Genomic DNA, 25033 nt, shown 5'->3' with positions numbered 1-25033 from the left:
AAACAATCTTGAGACCTCTGACTCTCTGTGGGAAATGGGTGGACTCAGAAAGCTGTGTCATTCCTAAGAAATATTCCCCAACACCCATTTCAGATACGGCCAAGGAAGATAATGGGAAATGAGGAAAATCTAGAGAGCAGAGCCAGGAGCCATGGGAAACACTGGATGAGGAAGCCCCTCCAGAGAGCAGAACTTCAGCCCAATCAAGGAACACCCTCCCACACACATCCAGATCAGAAGCCCCTCGGAATGTCTGCTCAGAGAGTTTCAAAATTGCTATGGATCAATGTCTGCTGAGAGCCTCCTTTTCTTCCCCTTTCTGAATGGGCGGGTGGCTTGTTGCAAAATCCCTGTCAATATGCTATCACATCAGGTGTGTGTGGAAGGAAACATGTCTTTTGAATTTATAGATCTTCAGAGGGATCAAGAAGACCCCCCTACAGACCTGATATGGGGACTTGGATGTGGGGAAAACTCTTGGAAGTTGAAGTGCATGGAAAAAAGCAAGATTTCTGTACAGCCATAAAGTATGAGTAGGATTTAAAGTAAGTGAAAAGGTGGGAGACCAAACATTTCAGGCTTCATGCAGGCAAAAAGAATATTGCTCATTCAGTGAAAGGTTAAGTATACCAGGCAGGCTTACCATGTACAGTTTTAACTGAGTAGAAGGGCAATCAGAATGACCAGGAAGGTAGAGGTGCTTGAATGCCTAAATAATAGAAGAAATACAGGAAATGGGGGAGCCACTCTAGGATTCTGAGTAGGAGTATGACTTGCTCAAAATGATACTGAAGAAGGATTAATCTGGCAATGGACTGTGGGAAGGTGTGAGCAGAGAGAGAAAAGGCAAAGATTCCAGTTAGGCAGCTATTCAACTAAACTGGAAATGAACTGGAAAAAATTTGTACTGGGGAAGTGGACAAATGTGGAAGATTCAAAAGAGGTACTGAAGATGAACCAAGAGAACAAGGATGAGGGCAATAGGTGTGTATCAGGAGAATCAAGCAGAAGTGACGCTCATGCTCCCAGTTTGGGCAACTAGAAGAAAATGACATCAACAAATTTTCAATAAAAATAGAAGCTGGTTTTGGAGGAATTGTGCAGATTCATCTTAGGAGATTCTGAGTTTGGAGTGATGGTGGAAAATGCAGGTAGGTCTCTCCTTTTCCTACTCCCAATGCCACTTCTCTGCTGAAAGATTTTATCAGTAGAATTCAGCAAAAACGTCAGGGTTGAGTGAGATGGACTTTGGCTGTTTGGCTTACGAAAGATGACAGGAGTCACGCACATCAGTACATTCTCTAAGGGAATATTTTAAGAAAGAAAAGAGCATAGGGTTCACACAGAGCTTGGAAAATGTGCATATTTACGGTGTGATGGGAAGAAACAATCCCCAGAAAAGGAGACACAGAAGGCATGGTCAAAGAGAACTGTAGTCTACCATCAGAAGAAATTAATTCCGAGTCAGAATGGGAAGTTCACAACATCAAATTCTGGAGAAAAAGCAAAACATGAAGAATGAAGACTAAGATGAGCCCTTAGATCTGGATATTAATTTTTACCAGGGACCTCTGGCAGTGGAGTTTAGTCTGGTTCTTTGTCTGAAGAGTTGCACCATCATTTGCTAAAGTTCCTCACCTTCTGGGACTTCCCTGGTGGCACAGTGGTTAAGAATCCACCTGCCAATGCAGGGGACATGGGTTTGATCCCTGGTCCGGGAAGATCCCACATGCCACGGAGCAACTAAGCCCGTGTGCCACAGCTACTGAGCCTGTGCTCTAGAGCCCATGAGCCACAACTACTGAGCCCGCGTGCCACAACTACTGAAGCCCACGTGCCTAGAGCGCATGCTCCGCAACAAGAAAAGCCACCGCAATGAGAAGCCTGCGCACCCCAACGAAGAGTAGCCCCCGCTCGCCGCATCTAGAGAAAGCCCGCGCGCAGCAACGAAGACCTAACACAGCCAAAAAAAAAAAAAAAATTCCTCACTTTCTGCGTGGCCCAACATTTCCATAAAAGTTGCTCTGATTCCTATCCTCCTGCATCTGCCACTCTAGGGAAACGGAGAACAGGGTGATGACAGAATTCTACAGTTGTCAATGGCATAATATTTAGTCCTATATCCAATTAGTAGAACTAGTGATCACCAGTTAGGTTTTCCATAGTCAGTGGCAAAAGCAGGAAGTAACTACTGCATTACACATAAAGCCATACACTATAGTTGATCAAGTAAGACTTTGCTTCACATGTGCAGCTTTATCCATTTACCAGTATATTCCACAACCCCAATCTATCTCTCTGTTGTATAATATAATCAAATATAATATAATCAGACAGCCCTGGCCTTAATTCTACCTCTGTTATTTCTAGCTGTGTGCTTAACATAACCAGAACATGCCCAGATTTTAAATTACATTTAAAAAAAAAAAGAAAAAAGGTTATCTCAGCAAATTATCTTTCTAGTCCTGCTACAACCCTTGTGGCGAACAAGCAGCCTGGAAATAAAAAACTATATGAAAGAGAGAAGAGGAGGAGACAGCAGCAGGCCTAAGAGTGACCTAAAACTGTTGTCAAAATGAGAACGTTCACCCTAAGTATGAAAACACAGAGAAAGTTACCTGGTAGGTCAGAGTACTGACTACATGCAATTCAAAGCAACCATCCTCTAAAATATTGAGAAGACGGTAAAAAGGAAGGGAGAATCTTTGGAGATTGGCTGGTAAGGGGGAAAAGAAGCAGGGGGAATGGAGCCCTATGAGACAGCGGTCCGCAACTCCCGGGATGCGGACTGGTACCTGTCCGCAGCCTGTTAGGAACCGGGCCTCACAGCAGGAGGTGAGTGGTGCGCGAGCAAGCAAAGCTTCATCTGCTGCTCCCCATCGCTCCCCATCGCTCGCATTACCGCCTGAACCACCCCCCCCCACCCTGGTCCGTGGAAAAATTGTCTTCCACGAAACTGGTCCCTGGTGCCAAAAAAATTGGGGACCACTGCTATAAGACAAGAGAACAAAAATGACAGAGATGCACATCTCCTTCCAAAGAGTAATAATGATAATAATAATACCCATTAGATAAATTGTATTTTCTATACTAGTAGAAACAATGCCATTAAAATAGGAATCTGATAACTTCCTCCAATCAGAAAATAGATAGAAGAAATAGGAGTAAACACATACGAATCTACTGTTAAAAAACATAAGCTGGGAATCCAAACACCTCTACTAGTAACAATTTTCTTCCAATCCCACACAAAAATAACCATGAAGCAAAAGAAAACTAAACACAACACTCTGAAGTGAGTTAGACTTAAAAACACATTTGTAGTTGTTAAAAGAAAACACCTAGAAACAGAAATTCAAAACCTAAAAACAAGTGGCAGAAAAAGAGATAGAAATTTAAAGAGAATTCACTGAACACAGGAAAGATGTGAAAGAGACAAAATGAAGACTAAAGTACAAGATGCCTAGGGAAGAAGAGAGTCAAAATAAAACTTATTTAAAGGCACTGATGAAAAGGCAAGAGGCAAACAAGAGAATGACAATGAACTAATAAAAGCAAAACAAATTATATACAATGTGGTTGCACTGAAAGATGGGAAAAAAACCCAGCATCCCTATAATTGGAGTCTACTAGGAAGAAAAACAAAACCGTGGAAGATAATTAATATACGAGAACATAATTCAGGACTTCCCTGGTGGCGCAGTGGTTGAGAATCCGCACTCAGCACTCTTAAGCTAAGAAATAAGAAAAACTAGCAAGTGGTGGAGCTGAGAGTGAACCAGCATGTCTGGCTCCAGTGACCCCCTTTTTCTCACCATTTTTCTTCTTCCACAACCATCTAAGGAGGGAAGTTTACATCACTATTTGGAGGGGAGTAAGACTGAGACTGAGGCCATGACTCCAGGCAGGAAGGGCTGGGACTTCTTTGTTCTGCCACGGACATAATCTGCATAAAGCAGAGTCACAGAATCACATGGTTCTGTTCCCAAAAGTGCGGTGCTGAGAACCTGAGAACAGTATTCTGTCCCCCTTTGGGGCCACCATGAAGTGCTGGCAGCTGTTGATTGAGAGGCTATCCTCTCCTGGCCACAGATTCCAGCTGGCAGAAATGGCATTGCCACCACCTTTCCGGGACTGGACAGCCCCATGGCTTAGCTGTCAGGGTTCATGAGACTCTTGGCAGTGAGCAGCATAGAATGAGGAAGCCAATGCCAAGGGCTGGCTTCTGGGAAGGGGAGATTCCTAACTTGGATGACGGGTCAATGCCAAGACCAGTGCCAGGAAGAGACTGTACTGGCCACCAACCTGCCCCTGGAGTCAACTTGAGCCATAGGTCATGGCAGGAGAAAGCTTGGATCTGGCACCAGCAAGGGACTGGAAAATAAGGACATAGCCCAGAGCTGCTAGACCTCTGGCTGGGTAAGTCAGCCTCTGGGAACACAGAAGAACTCCATCCTCTACCTTCTCCCAGTGGGATTTAAAGAGACCACCAAGATTCAGGGTGCTAAAGGGATCCTGTATACCTCCTCCTCCTGTTTGAGCAGAAAAGGAGAGTTAGGCTGGCAGAAGATAAGGAGTGAGGGATGCTTCCCTAACCCCAAGACACCAAAGAGACTTCTCTCTTGCCCCACTGGTGGAGACTATAGGAGATCTAGCTGTAGCTGGGTTACTTCTCCCTTGAGGAGAACATATATGTACCCTATAGGTAAGAGGTGAAACTTCCCAAGGCAAAGAGATTTACAGTGCATCCTTCTCCTTTGTTCTATAATATCTCCCCTCTTCTTACACCAGCCCAGCAAATTGTCCCAGTGGACTGGCCTGGCATCCTACGTGAGCCAGTGGTAGCAGGCCCATAAACAAACATTCAACAGAGACACGTATGGTCCAGGACTCAGCTGATGGACTGATGGATGGGAATTTTTCTCTGAGCCACCACTTATCAAGATAGTTTAAATTGGTGATACTTTCAAGCCAAGCACTGCCCTTAGAACAAGATGAGCCCAAGAAGGATGGAAAACTTGTGGACTGACTTCTTGGTGCCTTGAATGAGTCTCCCAGTGGCAAACTGGGTGGTCCTACCTTAGAGGTGAACTCTTGGGCAGCTCAGGAAGTGGGCCCAGGGCTCTGTGCTCTTCAGATGGAGCTGCAAGGGTTTAACTGCTGCCCAAACTAATCTCAGTGGAAAGGGAGTCCTGGGCCACATTGAGGAGGGACATAGCACCCTTACTGCTTCCTGGAGGGCCATGGGTGCACTTGTCAGCAGGACCCACACGGGAAAGAGGGTTTTGTAGAAAAGCTGCCTTCAGGCAAAATGGCTAAGTTTGTAAGTGGAAGTACTCAGATGGAAAACTCTCAAAGGTATTGCCCTGGGTTTTGCTTTGCCTTATTTCCCCTTATTTTGTTTGAACAGCAGTTACACTGAGAAAGGGATTCACTTGGTGAGCGCTGAGTTCAACATTCACGCAGATCCATCTTTGCTTCTGACGCAACCAATTTTAACCACTTAGCCACCAGGCGAGGTTGACTCAATTCTAACAAAATATGGAATCACACTGATGCCACAGGTTTTCCTAAGTGTAAGGCTTAGAGGTAGCCTATATGTGCTGGCATGGGGCGCACGAAGTACCACTGAGGAAAGCTGAGCACGCTGAGTCAGCGCCTGGCTCTCGGTATTCAGCCACTAATCAGGAGTCAGCAGGCAGAGGAAACCGAGAGCGCAGATCAGAAAAATCAGTAGGCAGCTTAGCGCTTTGGTGCCCTCGGCCCAGAACCCCAGAGGTCCTCTGGCCTGCTCCCACTTCTTCCTGGTGCCCCCGGCCTGCAGAGGGGCACAGGCCAGAACGCTCCCAGGTGGTGCTGGCTTCTCAGAGGCTGGTCTCAGGCAAGCTAGGCCCGGCCTTCCCTCTCTCTTGCTATATTTCCCAGCTCACTGCTGCCGCGGAGACCGGACGCCTTCTGAGTGCTGCGGTTTACTTGGAGCCCAGCCTCCGAACACCTTGGTGTAGTCAAGCCCACTCGCTCCCCTGGCTCCCCAGAGTGTGAAGATGTCTAAGCTGGATTTCTGGAGCCAAACAGCACAGGGGTCTCCTCATTACAGTCCACAGGATGGTCTGAAAGCTCTTGCTCAGATCCTGGTGTGGGGTGGTAGCCTGCAGTTCCATAGAGGCCCGTGCACCTGTTCTGTCTTTTCTACAAGAGCAGATCTAATTTCAAACCCTGTATCACACGCGGCCATGGCAGCTCCCAGACAAATGCGCTGGAGGGAGGGGTGAGCACGGGCCCATGGGGGCATGGGGTTCAGGCCAGCAGTGGGGCTCGGGCAAGGGCTGAAGTAGGTGACTGAGAAGGACAGTGCTGGGGGAACCACAAACCCACGTGGAACCAGAAGAGCCGAAGCAGGTCCCTGACTCAGTTTTGGTTGCTCTCCTGGCTTCATTCAGCCACCCACTCCCACGGTTATCCCTTGGACCCTGTCATCACCAAAAGCTCACACCTCCTGTGCTTTGTCTCCCACCCATCACACTGATCCCAAGGCTCTGGTCCTTGCTTTCCCTGCTCTGATGTCTCCTTCCTGGTAGACCTTTTACCCAGACTCATCACTGGCTGACACCTGTGCGTTTCTGGGTGTTAGAACCCCGCTCTGGCTTTGTTCTCTCCTCAGGGAGCAGGTGCCATCTGCCCAGCCCCTCCCTCTGGACCACCATTGCTCCTCCTCTTCCTTGGATTTGGGGGCTGAGCAGCCGGGGTGCCACCTCTGCCAGTCTCCTCCTTGCTGAGACCCCTGAGCTGGCATCAGGATGGTCACTTTTCCAGCTTTGGTCTCAGCACCTGCTCCAACGCCCGCACCCCCTCCGTAGCATTTATGCCCCCCACCCATCTTCTGTCTCAGACCCCATGGAGAGTCTGCTGGGCAGCAGGAATGGCCACTTCCAGCCTAGCCCTGGGGAGCATCATGTAGACAGAATGAGGCGATCCATCCAGGGTCGTTCTGCGGGGTCTGGGATGCTCCCCCAGGGCAGCAGCTTCTGGCGCTCTGGCCTCACGTCCATCTCAGGGGAGTCCCAAGGCCCCTGAGGCTGTGCAGGTGCCAGCTCCCGGCAGCAGCAACCTCATTGCACGTCTCTGGGCTCTAGAGGTGGGTGTGGAAGACGCTCTGAAACCAGACAGGCTGGGCCTGCTCACACGTCCTCACTAAGGTGACCAACTGACCTCATTCGCCCAGGACTGAGGGGTTTCCTAGGACACGGGCCTTTCTGGGCTAAAACTGGAACAGTCCTGGGCAAACTGGGATGGTTGGTCACCCTAATGCTTACAGTGGATGACCCTGCTTCCCGAATCACTGAGCAGGGATCCCATATGCCCACCTGCACGCACCTGTGGCCAAATACCCTGCTTGCGACTCTGGGTGGATTTCACCCTTAGACAAAGCCAGCCCCGCCGGGAGACAGATTCCATCAAGGAATCTCTCGCCTATCAAGGACGTCACTTCTGAAATATACCATCCCCCACTCCTGCAGAATCAATTTTCCCTTCTTTACTGGATCCTTCCTACCAGCATACAAATATCAAATATACTGTGATTTCTCCCATCTTAAAAAAAAAAACCTCTCTTTATATCACACTGCCTTCCAGCTACTGCCCTCATTCATTCTCCCTTCTCCTTCACTTTAAGACTCCAAAGAGTTGCCTGTACCTGCAGCCTCCTATTCCTCTTCGCCCCTTATTTTAACAATCTTTTAAAACTTTTTATTATGGAACATTTCAAACATCTCCCCAAATAGAGAGGCGAGCATGATGGACCCTTCTCTTCCCGTCACTCCGTTTGCCCTGATCGTGTAGAAGCACATCCCAGATGCCATCCATTCCCTCTTGCATCCATCGGATGGATGAGTTCCCCCACCACCCCCAAACTGCCCCTGCCAAGCTCACAATGACCTCCACGTTACAAGTCACACCGCAGTCACTTCTCAGGCTTCACCTCCCCTGACCTCTCTACAGTTTATAACAGCTGACGGCTCTCTCCCGGAAACACAGATTTTCTTCCCACTTGATTTCCAAGACTTCACCCGGCCCTGGTTTTCTTGCTTCCTGGCTCCCTGCTCCTGACTGGTCTCCTCTGCAGGTCCCTCCTCACCTCCCCAACTTCATCTCTTCTTCTGGAGCCTCTGCTCACCTGCTAGCTGATCTCACCCAGCGTCCGGCTTCATGTACTGCAAACTCCCCCATTTACATCCCCAGCCAGGACAACTCCCCTGAACTTGACATTTCCACGTGGGTGATTAAGAAGCATCTAAAACTTAATATGACGTCAGACTGAATTCACGTCACCCCCAGCCTCTGCCGAAACCCTGGCCCTCCCACAGACGTCCCTCTTCCTAATACCTCAGACCCAAAGCATCTTGTTTTTCATTCTGCCCAGAGTGGCAACCAGATCAAGTGACCCCCAGGCCCTGGGTGGTCCAGCCCCTCTCTGACCTCGCCCCCTACTGCCCACACCCAGGCCCCATCTGCTCCAGCCTCACAGCTGTCCCTGTGCCAGCCAGGTGGGCAGTGGGTGGCTGTTCCCTTGGCCTGGGAAACCCTCCCCCCGCCACAATCCAGACAACTTGACCCTTCACCTCCTTCAGCCTTTGCTCAAATGCCACTTCTTTTCTGAAGCCTTCTGGATGCTCTTTTTAAAAACTGCAACTCCTTCCTTCATTCTCAGCCTCATTTTGCTCCCTAGCTTTTAACTCCTTTTTGACATACTTCAGAGATCTACTTCTTTCTTTCAGTATGTCTGTCCTCTCTCTCTGGCATGTAAAGTCTGTCTGCTGCATCCTCAGGGCCTAGAAGAGTGTGTGGCACAGAGCAGACGCTCAGCATGCGAGCTGACGTGGAGGATGCACGGCCAGGTGGGCAGCAGTGCCTACCTCCTCCAAACGGGAGTCACTTTGGGGCTCCCACCTTTCAGCAAAGGCTTCAGGGATTTCTCTGTCTGTCTGTCTCTTACACACACACACACGCACACACGGGTGGAAAGGACCCGAGGAATAGTGCCGGTCAGCACACATCAGATGCATTTGCTGACACCACCACCTGGAAGGACTTGGGCCTGGTGTGGCCTGGGCTACACTGGTGGAGATCAAGGGAATTAACAGTAGGTCCCACGGGAGTTTCTGGAAAGCGTCTTCAGGCTTTTTCATCCAGACTCAAAAACAGCCAGCCAGCCTGAGATTTTTGACCAAACCACCTGGACAGCAGAGGGTGTCCGTAGGTGTGTTCACTGAGACAGACCCTGAATAATTATCTGAGGAGACTGAGCCTCCTTTCTGGAAGGACAGACCCTGCTCATCTGGTGTAAATGCTCCGACTCCTGATCTTTTTTTTTTTTTTTTTAATTGAAGTATAGTTGATTTACAAGGTGGTGTTAGATTCCGGCCCGTCATCTTTTTGTGACTTCCTGTCTTGTAAAGTGCGTCCTCTAATAAAACAGCCATCAGTCACCGAGTGCTCACGACCTGTGGGTCCCGCTGACCCACCGCCCCGCCCACCTCGGCCCTTCCGTCTTCACGAGACAGGATGTGTGGGGCTTGAGTACCTACTCTGGAAGCAGGTCTGGATGGGATGAAACAACGCTAACTGTCTGCAGTTGACCTGGGCAGGCCACTCAACGGCTCCAGCTTCCGTTTTTCCCCAGTAAAAGTGGGGACAAGAGCTCTCCCGCGGGGTTGCTGTAAAGGTGCAAGTAAGACAGTGCCGGCACATAGTAACTTCTTGGTAAAGAAAAGCCTTTATCCTTGGGTTTTCATCGTGGCAGCCCAAGTAGACCCTCTGTGCCCTTAAAGACTGCCCTGGGTTCCCGCGGGAGAGTCTGGGGGCTCTTGTCTAATCAACAGAGGAAAAGTTATAGGGGAAACTTGGTCTAAACTCATGGCCACTCTGATCAGTATCTTCCTGAGACTTGACTCCCATTTACCCCAACGGATGAGCAAGCAGAAGGTCAAAGAAGAAATCAGAGCAGGGAGACATGCAGAATTAGTTCCCTAGGACAAGGAGAAAATAAAAGGAAAAGTAAGGATTATAGGAAAAGGTGAGATCACATCATTCAGTTAGAAAGTCCTGAAAAGGGGCGTAAGTACGAATTCTGGTGCCTGTAAGCCTAAGGCAGTGCTATGCCACCTCGGAGGCTGGCCAATGACCGTGTGGCCCCCTAGGCTAAAATGTGGGGTCTCCCAACAGGATAGAGATGCAGCAGGGGGCCTTGGTGGTTAGGAGGCCCCTAGGGTCAGAATTCTATTTCTTCTAATGTCTCACCCTCTCCAGCCCATTAACAAAAGAATATCTACTTAGTTAGGCTTCATCCAAAGAATTTAATTATCCATGTACCTGTGAATCTTGTTACAAAGCAGGCAGACATATATGCATCCTCAACCCCTACTGTCTGAATTTGGGGGAGCCCCACTGGAGCTGGAGCGCATGTCTCTCTGTGATGCCTCTGGGACCCATAAAACGGAGCACAGGACTGGGAGGGTCCCAGCTTCCAGTGAAGGTTCCCAGTGCCATTCAGAACAAAGACCATCCGTGCTCGGTCTCCGATAATCAGAGTCTGAGAGAAATCCATGTTCAACTCAGTGATGTGGTCGGTAGGTCAATGCTATTACCTTCTAAAACAGGTGTCAGCTACGCCACAAGTTCCGAGAGTTATAGTGGGGCTATGCTATGGGCAGGTGCCACCAGAAGGCCTAAGGCACACGTAAGAAGCAGGAACAAAAAAAGGAATAAAGGGGGAGGGACCAGAAAGGCAGTAATTGGAGTTGAAGCAAAAGTAAATAAATAAAGAAAAGGAAGAGAATCAAACACACATGATGGGGAACAGCCCCAGCTTAGATGTCTCTGGTTGGTCCCCTTCCCATGGGACATTTACATGGGACTGCTTTACTTATAAGTACCATTCAGAGCTGAACTTGGTTTGTTCTGAAGGAAGCGAGGATAGAGCTTGGCCCTTTTCCAGAGATCTAGGCTGCGCAGGGATAAAGGGTCTTGATATTGGAAGGGAATCCCCATTTCCAAATCCCCACTCCCACCCCAATCTCTTATCATCTAAACAGGAAAATACACGCAAGGTACATTCCTGGAAAGAGGAGGTTTCAGAGGCCTTCTTGAGTGGAAGGGAATGGAGAAGAGGATCTGGTAAGGGTGACGGACCGGAGGACAGGCCATGCACACACAGGAGGGCTGGATGAGACCACAAAACAAGATGAAATGGGGAAATAATAAGCAGAGGCCACAGCAAAGCCGCCACACGCATGGGCGGGGTAGAGTCTCCTGGATGCCCAGGTGACAGTGACTCAAGGACAGATAAGGACAGAGAATCACCTGTGTGGCTCCGATGGAGGTCTAGCTAATTTGAAAGCAGCCTCACATCCACACCCATAAATACATGATCGGGCTCCCCTGTGGTTCTGATCTCATCTCCTTCTAGCCTGCTTCAACCACGGGCCTCCTTCCTATTTCTTGATCTACAAGAAACCTACTTCAGGGCCTTCCTGATTCCCCTGCCTGGGATGCAAGTCTCTGTTCAATTACCCCCTCATCCGAGAGGTCTTCCTTGACAAGAGTAGCTCCTCGCCCCCTTTACCTGCTTTAGGTTTTCTCCCTGCACTTAGCATCAAGGGTTTATTTTGTCTGCTTCCCCCAATGGAATATGAGTTCCACAAGGCTGGATTCTATTTTGTTTTACTTCCGAATATTGCTTAGTGCGTGGCAGGCCTCATGAAATATTTGTCGAATGAATGTGTGTACCCAAAGCCATAATGTTTATAATATACTTATAAAGAGTTCTATTGATTGAACTGTTGGGTGTTTCAGGTTGGACCAGCTATAAGGGGCAGGGTAAGGGTGGGAAACCACTGCCGTTGAGAAGCCTTAGTAATAAGTAAGGGTAGAAAGCACTGCAGTTGAGAAGGCCATGTTCTGTTGGAAAGATCCCGATTTGTAGCTCTGCTCTGTGGGTCATGGGGGTGTGGTAACCAAGCCTCCAAAGTGGCCCTCCAGTGGCCCTCAATGATCCTAGGCACCCAACATTCACACCCTTGTGTAGTCCCCCATCCTGAATAGGGCTGACTTGTGTAACCAATAAAATATTGTGAAAATGATGATGTGTAACCCATGGCCTTGGTCATAGAAGACACTGTGGCATCTGTCTTTTTCTTTCTTGGATCACCCATTCTGGGGAAGCCCAGCCACCATGCTGTGAGGACACTCAAGTAACCTTGGAGAGAGTGGCACGGGGAGGAACTGAGGCCTGCCAATAGCCAGCACCATATAAGTGCACCACCTTGGAGGCAAGTCCTCCAGCCCCGGTCAAGCCCGATTCAGCTGATGCAACCCCTGCTGATACCTTGGCTGTAACCTCATGAGAGACCCCCAAGCCAGAAGCACCCAACTCAGCTGCTCCCAAATTCCTGACCCACACAAACTATATGAGATAACAAATGTTTATTACTGGTTGAAAATGCTACATTTTAGAGTAATTGGTTTCACAGTGATAGATAATTATCACAAAGCAGATGACATGGGGGTCATATATCCCAGGCTTGAGTTGATATGAGTACGTCAAGGATTGTGTCCTTTACCAGTTAACTGTGAGGCCCATTTCCCCTTCCCGAGCCATCTGGTCCCAATTTGATTCTGCAACTCTTAGTAGCCACAAATGCCACCTGTATCCTCAATAAACTTTATTTAGACACAAAGAGACACAACAGAAAATACATACACAGATACAGATTTTTTTTTCTCTATAGGATGAACAAACATCACATAGGGAATTTAAAAACTGGGTGCATGGAATGTAAGAAAAAATTGCAAAGTTCCTTGTTCACTCACACTTAAAACAAACACATATTTCAGGGGAAGACAGGGATATACCATCCCTACAACAGAATTCACAGTTGTCTATAACAGTACACAGGTGTTAGGAAGGTAATCAAAGGAGTTAGGGATCCAGTTACTCTTGATATGACAGAATGCTCACAACACTAGTAGAACTCTGTTTAAACAAAAGACAGAATCGAAGATGCCACACCCCCTGCACAGATGCTCTGCAAGCTGCCGGCTAGGTCATAAAGCAGCTCAGCAGAAATGCCACGTTAACTTTCAGCTTGTGGCTTGAAGGTCTGTGTAACCTCTACCTTTGTGTGCCCATCATGGAGCATTTACATAGACACACTTAGGACGCCAAAACTCTTGACATGCGTGCTGGCTTCGAGACCCACAGTACAGAACATTGACATCAGTTTATAAAATGTGGCTTTCAAATGGAAAGGAATAATAGCCAAGAGGAGAACAAACACTTTGCAGATGCTGCCACATCTGTCGGCAGTGTTTCCCACCATGCCGCCTGTGGTCCCCTCCCACGGGGAGCCACTGGCATCTGTGTCCTGCTCCACGCCGTGGGCGGGGCAGGACGCATACCTCTTGGAAGTCTATTATTGCCTTCTAAAGTCACACCTGTGACCTCCTGGTCACTCCTCTCAGAAGCCACACATGTCACCAGGATAAGCAGCCATGGAAACCACCCAACTTATCCTGTCCCGGACCAGCCTCTGGCCTCCACACCATCTTCACATTTCAGATCGGGGTTCCCTAGGCAACCTCTGTATTTTAGTAAAAAATGGTTTCCACTGTACCCTTCGTGTGTCCTCTTCCTAACGTGACAAATCCAGATGAGATGAAGTTATGGAGATCAGGTCCTCCACTTCGGTAAGCATCCTTCCCATAATGTCCTGCAAGAAGATGGGGCAGAATTACCTGGCACATCCATGACACCAACAAGAAGACAAACGTTGCTGCTCCAGTTCACCCAACAATGATGGTGAACTTAATTTCAAATCAGCAGCTGACTCAGAAGGTAGAAGCAATCAAGGAAAAAATATATATATATATATTATTTTATAAATTATATATATTATATATTATAAACATATAAAGTACATATATGAAGTATGTAATGTATAAGTATTACATACTTTATATATATTACCATTTTAAATACATACACATATATGTGTGTATATATATACACACACACACGTACACGTACACGCACATATAACTGTGCAACAAAGAAGAAAGTTCTGGGAAGCTTATGTTGAAAGGAGAGGTGGGAAAAAGGGCTTGACTTTGGCATTTCTGACTGAGCACATCAGAACTTCAGTCTGTTTGTCCTACCATCCTTTCCTTTGTCCCAGCTTCCTTCTTTCTTTTTCTTGTCTTATTCCTTTGGTTTCTTTCTTTACAAAGTGTAGAAGTGCGGGTCTGATCAGAATGCGCTATGTGTGTGTATGTTTACGAATCACACCTCATCCTATGAATTACAGCCTTGTGGCTTAGGAGAAATCCAACATCTGCTGAGGCTGACACGTAGGGTGGTGGCTCTAAAACACTGGGAAAATATTTATGTGTTTTCCTCTCTCGACTTTCTGTAGTAAGATTTTTATCCCTCATCAGCCTCATCTATCCATCTACCTGTGGGGTTGGGGTGAGGAAAAGTCCGAGGACAGATTAGGACCCTGGGAGAAGACATTCAAAGAGAAGAGAAAGAGTTAATATTCTGTTTCTGATATTCAAAGTAGGATTTCACAATACGCTTGAAATACAGGCATTATAATGAAAAGAAGTCCTCTCTAAACACCATCTTGAACTATGCACATGTGAAAATGGAGAAAAGCCATATTTTTGTCATGTTGCCACAAGAGCATATTAAAAACTGTACTTACAATTATAATAATGTGCAGACTACCTAAGATGTAATGTTAAGTAAAAAAGTGGAAGAAAATGCTATATTAAGTATGATCACAACACGGTAAAAAAATGCAAACCAGTGTATTAAACAAACAGATTGAAAGAAAACACACCTGATACTGACTACCACCTTTAGATAGTTGGAACATGAGTCTTATTGCTTCTCTCCTTTCAACTTTTCTGTATTTTCCAAGGTTTTTTTCTATAATGAGTATGTAATTTTTATAATATAAATAGGTAAAATACATTTCCAACAGAAAAATCTATGATAAATATAAAGACAACCTAAATCACATTTTTTCTTAGCGAGGCACCCTCTGCCATTAGATCTCAAAAATGGGCGCGTGTCAGAATCATCTGGAAGCTTTTAAAAATACAGATGTCCCGACACTACTCCAGGGATTCTGGTTCAGTTGGTCAGGGTATTTTTAACGAGGTCTCTAGGTGGTTCTAATGTGCCACAGGGAAGAACCATTGCCCTAGAGTAAATGGATAAACAACTGAATTTCCGTTTGTTCAGGTGGGTGCAATGGACATTTGCTGGGGTCCTCATGGGTGCCCAGCACCACCCACTCTTTAGGTTCCGGACTCCAGCATCCTTCCCCTGAAGAGTGACGTCCGGCTGGCCCTGTTCCTTCCTTCTTCTCCCAGATCAAAGGTTCTCAACCCTGAGTGTGCATCAGAAAAACCAGAAGGGCAGGTTCACACCTGCTGGGCCCCGCCCCCCAGAGTTTCTGAGCCAGTACATCTGGGACGGGGCTCCGGGTTTTGCATTTCTATCAAGTAGCCTGGTTGATTCTGATGCTGCCGAGTCTAGGGACCAAACACTGAGAACCGTGATCCTAGTGCATGAAGAATATAAGAGAATTTTGCCATTGTTTCCCTCATGCCCTCCACTCTGGAAATAAATACCTCCTTCCTCAGGGCACACAGCTTTCCACAAGGAACTCCCTTGCTTTAAAATAATGTAGTCACAACCCAGAATTTTATAGAAAAGAATTATTGGAGCTGAACTAAGAGGCTTCTGCCCATATCCCAAGCCATGTCACAGCTCCAGAAATCCAACTCTAGTCCTGGAAAAATGCAACTTCATCAGGGGATGAAGGAGAGAGGGACAAGGGGCGTGTGGAGGGGTCATTCTCCACCACTGTCCCTCCCGACAACAAAAGAGTTAAGAAAAGGAAGTAACAATTCTGAACCCTCATAAATTTGGACCTCATTAATTCAGAACCTCTGCTACATCCTGCAGCGTTTGGGCTGGTTTATTTTTGTGCTCCTTATAAATAAAATTTTTGATAAACAAATCAATCCTGAGAAAGATGGCACATAAGACGGTGCCTTTGCTACTTCAATTCATTCTTATCTGTCAGCTGGAACAAGGTCCCTCAGGGCTAAGCACTGCGCTACTGCTCTGGGGTTGTGCTTGACTGAAAGCCAACTAAATCACCCGATCACCTACTATGTGCCAGACAAAGGGACAGAGCCTCTGAAAACACGGTTTAATCTGACATAGCAGCCGAACATTCTGTAGCATTATGCAGTTTAGAAAGATCATTCATATATATTATTTCCTTAAAATTTTAATCATTACCACGTGGTAAGTTGTCTATTATTATTATTCCCCCATTTTATTGATGGAAAAACTGAGGTCAGGGGTGTCAAGTCGGAAGATGACTGAACCATCACTAGCATCCTGGTCTTCTGTCTGCAAACCCCATGTCAGTTCCGTCCTGCGCACCTGGCTTCGTTTACTCCTCACAAGAGCCCTGTGGAAAAAGGTCACTTTCCCAAGTTCATGGAGCTAGTCAGTGGTGGACCCTGGATCCCGACCAGGTCTACCCGCCTCTAAATCCACATTCTTTCTACAACCCTCTCCCTAGCCAGCTCATCCCTCAGTCTGAACAAGTGCAGTTGTGATTCTTCTCTGAGGCTTTAGCCAGGAACCCGGGGAAACGCTAAGCCAGGAGAAGCCCATGTGATGATTCCCAAGTTCACAGACGTTGGATCTCAGACGTGTGGAGTTTCACGTACTGAGGTTTTGAGGGGAATGAGGCAGGACCAGGAGCACATGACAGGAATAAGGAATTCTATGGTCAAACAGGTCTGGAAAATACTGAGTTCAAATGAAAAGTAAATACAAAAACCAAGTCTAGACACCTGTCACTGGGTACCCAAGTCTCCAGGGAGCCTTTATATTTTTCAACAGCACCTCTCGGGACAGCTGGAAAAGGCATGCTGGAAGTTTCAGCTTTTGTTCGAGCCGTGGTCCTCAAACTTGAGTTCATCAGACTCACCTGGACGGCACAGATTGCCCAGCCCCAGCCTCGGAATTCCTGATTCAGTGGATCGGAGGTGAGGCCTGATAATTTCTGTTTCTAACGAGTTCCCAGGTGATGCTGATGATGGTCACAAGTCCAGGGACCAGACTTTATGAACCACTGTGTTTCAGAGAACTATGGGCAGGTCAGTCTTCAGCCAGATCTGGGCCAATGCGAAGAGGTCAAGGTCTAGAATGATTTACGTTCTCTGTACCCTCCAAAGGAACAATCACTTCCTTCGAGGGCAGTGTGAAGAGAATGGTTGGTAAACTGAAGCCCTATGCAAGTGGACGGTCAGATGTGAGGAGAGGCAATGCCCCTTCTTTGCCTTGGGGATGTGCAGAGTTCAAGGGCCAATGATGTGAATGGTATGAATGGGTATCACAGAATTCTTTAGCCATAACACAAAGAGCCACCCCTTCACTTTTCTGCAGTTATGACCCCAAGTCCATGCCCTCCTGCTGGCCATCGAGGCAGGAGGCTAAAGGAGTATAAATTTTGCCCAAATTGCAGTTCCAGAGAAATGGCCCTATATCCAGCAGAGCTCCAGGCAGAGGTAAGCGGGAGCTCTGTGAGCACACGTAAGTAGCAGGAATACACACCCACGTGGCAACATCACAAACACACAGCCCCCGATCAGGAACAAGGGTGGTCTCAGGTTGCACAGAGAGTGTGCCTGCCCCCACCTGCTGGACCAAACTTGCGAAGCCGCATCTGGATGACGTGGCTCCCTCCGGATCTGCCCCTGCCCTCTCACCATCAGCATCCTTCAGAAGTCAGGAGTCACAGGAACAGCACTGAGGGACAATGGTCCCCAGGTGGGAAGCAGATGAAAGCTAAAGAGAGGTCTGGGGCTGGGTTGCTGGAGTTGTCTGATGCTGGTGGCTCTGATGAGAAAGCGACCTTGAGTAAATAGAAAGTTTCTCTATAAAAGAGATTTGCTGCAAGAAACAGGAGGGAAAAAAATAAGGTAATATCTGAATGGTGACCTCAGTAAGATTTAAGAGAATTTCGCATAGGTGAAATTCAATCAACAGCCATGGAGGTGGGTGGGGGAAGAAACTGATCAGGACAGTTTGCCTGAGTTGCAAAGATGGACGGCAGGGTGGATAGTGAAGAAGTTGGTGAAGACAATTCCAACGAGAGAGATGCACTGGGTACTCAGGAGGGAAGAATGAAGAGACGAGAAGGATGGGAGGAAGGAAGAGACAGAAAGGACAACTCCAGAAGTCACTATCTATTTCAAATAAGATGCCCAGGAGAGAGACAGAAGGGATAATTCAGAAACAATAATTAGAAGTTAATAGATTTTCTTTTGAGCAGGTGGAAGCCTTTAGTCTTGAGTCAAATATCAGACTATATATTCGAAGGACAGGTATCTAAATATATATATGCTGGTGAAATGCCATTTAGGAAAAAAAGGGGAAAACACAAGCCAACTTCATAAAACACTAACTCTACGGTAAGGGAAGCAATCTTTTAAAGAATTTTGAGACTTTTATTTCGGTACAGGGGAGGGGATGGGGGAGAGACAAAATGGCTGAAGGGGATGGAGAAGTACAAACTTCGGTTATAAATAAGTCATGGGGGTATAAAGTTCATCACGGGGAATATAGTCAATAATATTGTATCAAGTCTGCACGGTGACAGATGGTAACTAGGCTTACTATGATGATCATTTTGCAACGTATATAAATGTCAAATACTAATATAATATTGTATATCAATTATGCCTCAATGAAAAAAAGAATCCAAGAAGTTTTATTTTCTCATTTTGCTGAGTTTGGTTTGTTTGTTTGTATCTGTTTCTGGTAAAAGCACCTTCTAAAAGCAAAAGTATACTTCTTTTGTTCGAACTTTAACAATTTGAGACTTCTATATCAACCAGTGATGTAACTAAAGTCCGTGCTCATTAATAAACCAGAAAAATATTAAACTCTGATACATCAAAAGCAATCATGGGGCTTCCCTGGTGGCGCAGTGGTTGAGAGTCTGCCTGCCAATGCAGGGGACACGGGTTCAAGCCCTGGTCTGGGAAGATCCCACATGCCGCGGAGCAACTAGGCCTGTGAGCCACAACTGCTGAGCCTGCGAGTCTGGAGCCTGTGCTCCGCAACAAGAGAGGCCGCGACAGTGAGAGGCCCGCACACCGCGATGAAGAGTGGCCCCCGCTCGCCGCAACTAGAGAAAGCCCTCGCACAGAAACGAAGACCCAACACAGCCAAAAATAAATAAATAAATAAATTAATTAAAAAAAAAAAAGCAATCATGAAACCGTTAAGTCAACGGATAGAAACATACATTTATATTAATATCAAGAACACACAAATAACTTCAAATTAATAAGAAAGTAAAACAACCCAATAGAAAGAAGAGGCAAAAGAGATGAATAAGCAAGTCATAGAAGTGAAAACCGGAAGAGCCAATACACATAAAGTGGTGTTCTATCTCACAGGTAATCAGGGAAATTCAAATTAAAACCATAATGAGATATCATTTCACACCCAGTAGACTGGCAAAAATGAAAATGCCTGGGACTCTGGACACGGATAAGCAGAAACAAGAACTCTTGCACACTTCTGGTGGGAGTGCAAATTGGTACAACTGCTTTGGAAGGAACTTTGGTGACGGCTAATAAAGTTGACAACAGATGCACCACAGAATCGGCAATTTCACCTTCAGGTCTATGCCCAAGATAAATCCTCACGCGTGCGCATAGGGAGATACACACAAGCATGTTCATGGACAACATTGTTTCTAAAAAAGACAAACTGGGAAAAAACCCTGTATTCCCTACCAGTAGAAAACGGATGAATCGCGGTATATTCAGACAATGTAATCCTATACAATGGTGCAGATAAAATGAATCAGAGCTGTAAGTATCAACGTGGATGATTCTTAGTTATGTTGAGAACCACACTAAACTAGCTGAAGGCAAACAGAATGACATCACAGAGAGTTTTAAAACATGCAACACACCACTATATTGTTTAAATATGTGCAAATGCAGTGCTATATACAAGTACAAAGAAATTCATGGATGTGATAAATACTGACTTCAGGGAAACAGATACTTCTGGGGACATGTCTGACTCCTAAATAATTATTTTATTTTGTTTCTAAGATAGCTATAGATAGATTCATTGATAGATGATGGACGAATACATAGATTAAATAGATGATCGATAGACACATAGATGGAAAAGTTACCCAAGTGTTTTACTCACTTCCAAATTATTCTCCAACGATAAAGGAAACAGAGAGTTTCCAGTTTTTAAGAACTCAGAGACTAAAATATCCTCAAGTCCTCACTGGGAGAAGAAAAAGCTGCCCAATGATGAAATCTGTCAAGCAAGGAGTAAAACTACAGAATTTCTAAAATCATGGATGTACTTATTTGTAATCTTTACAGTACACAGATCCAAAAATTCATTAAGAAAAGATTGGTAAATTAGATTGTACATAACATTTAACAAATTGTCTTTATTGACCTAAATAAATTTGAGTGATACTGGAGCTGCCCTGGAAAATCTGGTATGCAAATAGGGCAATAAAAATATATTATTGTGATGAAATAAAACCGGAAGTAGCTTCCGCGATAGCGGGAACAGTGCTCCATCTTTAGAGCCTGCTTGCAATGCGTTGCATGCGCTCAGAACAGACAGGGAGCTGGTCTCTGGGAAGCTGGCAGGGAGCTCGATGGTGCTGGCCAGGGCCCTGCCTGCAGCCACTTCACTGTTGACCTTCTTCACGGGAAAACAGGCCACAGACCAACATCAAAACACATGAAAAACCCTGGGGTTTAACGTGTGAGAAAGGGGTTTCCCTTTGTTTACAAAACGCTCCATCATATCAATAACAATAACCAACAACAACAATGATAATAATAATATACTAGAAAAAAATGCACAAAGAATATGAATAGGGAATTACCCTCCCCGCCCCCCCCAAAAAAAAGAAAGAAAAAAATTTTTAAGTCAATGGAGATATAAAAATGTGATTAACCTTAACTCATAATTAAGAAAATGCAAATCAAAACATGAGCTATCTTTTTCAAAAGATGAATCGATTTGGCAAAACTGAAGCATCTGATGAGACCCAGTGCCAGGGGAATGGGCTTTCTCATTGCTGCTGGTGGGAGGATAAATTAGTGGTGCCTCTTGGAAGGACAGGCCATTGACTTCGTATTTCACTGCTAGGAATTTTCCCTACATATATGCTCTCAAGTTTTTCCATAAGATATGAACCAGGCTAGACAGTGCAGCATTGATTGCAATACTTTCTGTCAGTGGGGGGCTAAGTCAACTGGAATCTGTCCAAACAATGGAATACTACACAGCTGTTAAAAAGAATGAGGCAGGTCTGTGTGTGCCGATGTGGGAAGAGCTCTAAGGTATAGAAAGTGGAAAAAAAAGCAGAGTGTAGGGCAATATTTCAGTATTATGCCTTTCATGTAAAGTAAAAATGAAAATAATATACACAGAGAGACTATATAGAGACCTGTTGCAGGTAGACTGGTTTATACAAAACTTTTTTTTTCTGCAAATAATCTTGCAAACGAAATACTAAAACTGTCTTTACTTTGGGGAGAGGGTCTGGAAGGAAGGGATGTGTTTACCTTTGAGTTTTATTACTTCCTGTACTGTTTGAATTTCCCAAACACATATGTGTGTTATTTTTCTTTTTGTACTGTTGACAGAGTTTATTGGGGATTAAGGGAGTGCGATCATGGGCCATTCTTTGTTTTTCCCTTTGTACTTCCTAATATGAAAAAAAAAAACACCTCTAATAACTGTCATTTTATAAAAAGAAGTATAGGGGCCAGGAAGTGAGAGGAGACACTTCTCCTTGTGTAAATAACACGGCATTTATCTAACGCAGACCCTAATACCCACATGGCGGGATGGTGGTAAGGATTAAATGAGATCCTGTGTATAAATCGTTTTGTCTAATACTCCGCACCAATAAGCCTCAATAAATGGGAGCTCCTATTCACATCGAGACCACAGTCTTTCCTCTTTCCCATGCAGGGAACTCCCTGGGGTCTTCTTATTCTGTGTGTGCCCTCAGCTGACCTCAGGCCAGAAAGATCAAGAGGAGGAGCTGCAGAGAGCTTGGGCTTTGCTATTTGGTCTGAGAGCTCTTCCCCCAGGAAACCCTACCCTTCTATGTCCCAAGAGCACACACATATGGCTCCACGAGGGATCTGGGGCTGGGAGCCAGGAGGCCTGCATTCCTCCATGCAGTCATCTTTGGTTGAGTGAATAAAGTAGCTCTGAGCTAGCTCTACCAGGGTAAACTGGGGGCAGGCCAGGTCGAACTGCAGATTGCACTGACAACAACTAGTTTAAAAATCTCGAGAGAGCAGCTGCTGGGAATGCTTTCTGTGACAATTCTAGCGCTTGCTCACACAAGCACATGGGGACTGTTTCCTCCAGAGTCGGTGCAGTCAGCAGAGCTGTTGGCAAATACTCTGGGCAACCCCAAAGATCTCCCCTCTGGCGTCTTCCCTCTGCTGACTCCATAGCCGGGAGACCTGGGGATGGCATGGCCAGGTGTGCAGCCCACCTGGTGAAGGCCAGGTGTCCACGGCTGTGAGGGCTCGGGTAAGCAATCCCAGATTGCCAGAACAGTGTGGGAACCACCTTGCCCAATATTCTCATTTGACAAAGGAGGAAACGTCAACCCAGAGAGGGAGAGGAGAGGCATTGTCAAGGTCACACTGGGAGACAGTTTTGGAAACTGGCCCACCTCGCCCCCGATCTTGACTTTCAATTTGGTGCTTTTCATCCTATTACCGTTGCGCCCTAGGAAAGTAGGGGAATCTCATCAGATACGGAAGAATGAGCATTTCGAGCAGGGTGGAGTAAGGGCAGAACCTAGAATACAGCTTGGTAACCACTGCACTAGGGGACAAACCCTCCAGAAAGTGTTTCATAAAAGAACCCCTTTCAATTCAAATTAATGTCCTCTGAATCATCAGTTTGGTTCATTTGGACTTAAGAAAACTGGTACTTTGTGTCTGAAACCAAACCAAACAAACAGACAAAACAAAAACAACAATATGTACTCTGTAGAGGTCTCCAGCTGTGGCCAAGGGCAAACTCTAGGTCAACTTCATTCACTGCAATAGGAGGCTCTGCTGTGGTCTCTTATATGTTACATATGCTTTGGGGTAAGATTTTTTTTAAAAGGAAGCATTACATGACTCAAAGATAAAAGTTTGAAAACCACATCTCTAGTGCATCCTAATTATTTACCAAGGGGATGAGGGAGAGCCTTATTGGTGATGGCATTAATCGTCAGGGATTTTAGAAGGACGAAGCCCTCCTCCTCCTCCAGCCATTGGGATAGAATCAGAGAATGCTACAACTGAAGGAGCGTTCAAGGTCACCTTTTCTAGCCTCAAGACTTACAGATGAGGAAACTGGGGCTCGGAAGGGAGAACGAACAGTCCAAGATCACTGCTGGCTGTGACAAAAATCCGCATCTTCCCAGATCAGAGCTCTCCCCAGTGCCCACGCAGCCCACGGCCTCCTCTGTACTGGAGGAAAGAATGCAGAGGTTGATTTCTATTTCAGGGGACCCCGGTGTGCCATTTATTTTCTCTTTAGATGTGCTGGCTGTAATCCTCTTGGAAAGATGCCCAGCATCTAACCAAATTCCCATCTCTGCCTATGACACCGTTTCAGTTGTGTCTCATCGAGAGCAGGACCCTGGCCTAGAGGAGGCCTGAAGAAGGCCTGGGTAGAAGAGGCAAAAGATGCAGGGAGGGAAGAATCCTTCCTTGCCCCAAACCTTTTAGGAGATTAGGGTAGACGCAGGGGTCAATCAGGAAATCTGTGAATTACTCAGACCCTCTCTTGTTATTGCAATGATTTATAGGGAGTGGCTTAGCCATGGGGTGACTGGGGCCTGCTTTCCCCTCTGACCCTTGACCTCTTCTCCTACTCTGCAAAAAACACTGAGCTTCCTCTGAGTGCGTCCAAATTAGTGGGGGGGGGGGTCAATGGAATGGTGCTGAAAAACTCTACCGTCTTATAGAGTTTTATCAGGTGCCCTTACATGGAGACATTGGCAACGAATGCCTGTTATTATCTAGAGGAAAATATTTGAAGACAATATTATCTCCATTTTGCAGATGAATAAACAGTCTCAGAGAGGTTCAGTAATGATACAAAGTCCCAGTATGACTAACCTGTGATTTAGGACAGAACCTAAATCCTATGTCACTACGTATTCTTGGGGTTCCATTCATTCCATCACGCTTCCGGGAAAGCCATGCCTCTAGCCACTGCTCAAGGGACCCCCTCTCTTCCAAAACACACAAGAGAGACCCTTCTGCCTGAGACAGAGCAGAAAAAGCAACTGGAGGGGGAGAATTTGGGGGGCTATAATTTTTTTCTATCTCCCAATGGGAAGACAGTTTAATGTGTGGGCAATTACATATATCTGAGAAGTTATCCATGAGAGAAGATTTATATTCAAATGACCCAGACATGTCTCAGTAATAGACAGGAGGTAAGAGCACAAGCTTCCAACAAATCAACTTGGCTCTGACACCAGCCATGTGGCTCTGGACAAACCGTTTACCCGTCCTTAGCCTCAGTTATTCTCATCCATAAAATGGGAATGCTGTCTGCCTCATGAGGATGTGATGAATATGAAATTAGATGCAAGAATGCATATAAAGCACAGAGCATTTTACACTTCTTCAATAAATTGTTACTATAACAATGATTATTACTATTGGGGCAAACCTCTTCTAGTATACTATTTCAAAATACTCCAGGGAGAAAGGAAAGGAAGAGTCTTAGGTTCACAATTATTCAAAGCTCCAGGGAGGCCTCTCTGCTACCCACTATCTTGGGGAGAATCTCAAGGCTCATGCTGGTAATATCATTATCCCTTGGTGGTTTAGGGTACTCTCT

The 25033-nt window shown here is 46.0% G+C and overlaps 1 protein-coding gene across 4 annotated transcripts in view; it reads right to left on the bottom strand.

Moving 5' to 3' along the window:
* Positions 1–25033, bottom strand: part of SHISA6 (shisa family member 6) — a 263403-nt gene that overhangs the window by 128551 nt on the left and 109819 nt on the right. For 2 of the 4 annotated variants that reach the window (XM_082441401.1, XM_082441402.1), the window contains exon 3: positions 13671–13766. The exons of the other annotated variants lie outside the window; for them this stretch is intronic. In XM_082441401.1, coding sequence (XP_082297527.1) covers positions 13671–13766 — 96 coding nt within the window. The remainder of the gene's footprint in view (positions 1–13670; positions 13767–25033) is intronic. 4 annotated transcript variants of the gene reach the window in all.

The sequence above is a fragment of the Balaenoptera physalus genome (assembly GCF_965194825.1).
Source record: "Balaenoptera physalus genome assembly, chromosome: 20".
Classification (NCBI taxonomy): domain Eukaryota; kingdom Metazoa; phylum Chordata; class Mammalia; order Artiodactyla; family Balaenopteridae; genus Balaenoptera; species Balaenoptera physalus.
This window is presented reverse-complemented; position numbering and strand designations above follow the sequence as displayed.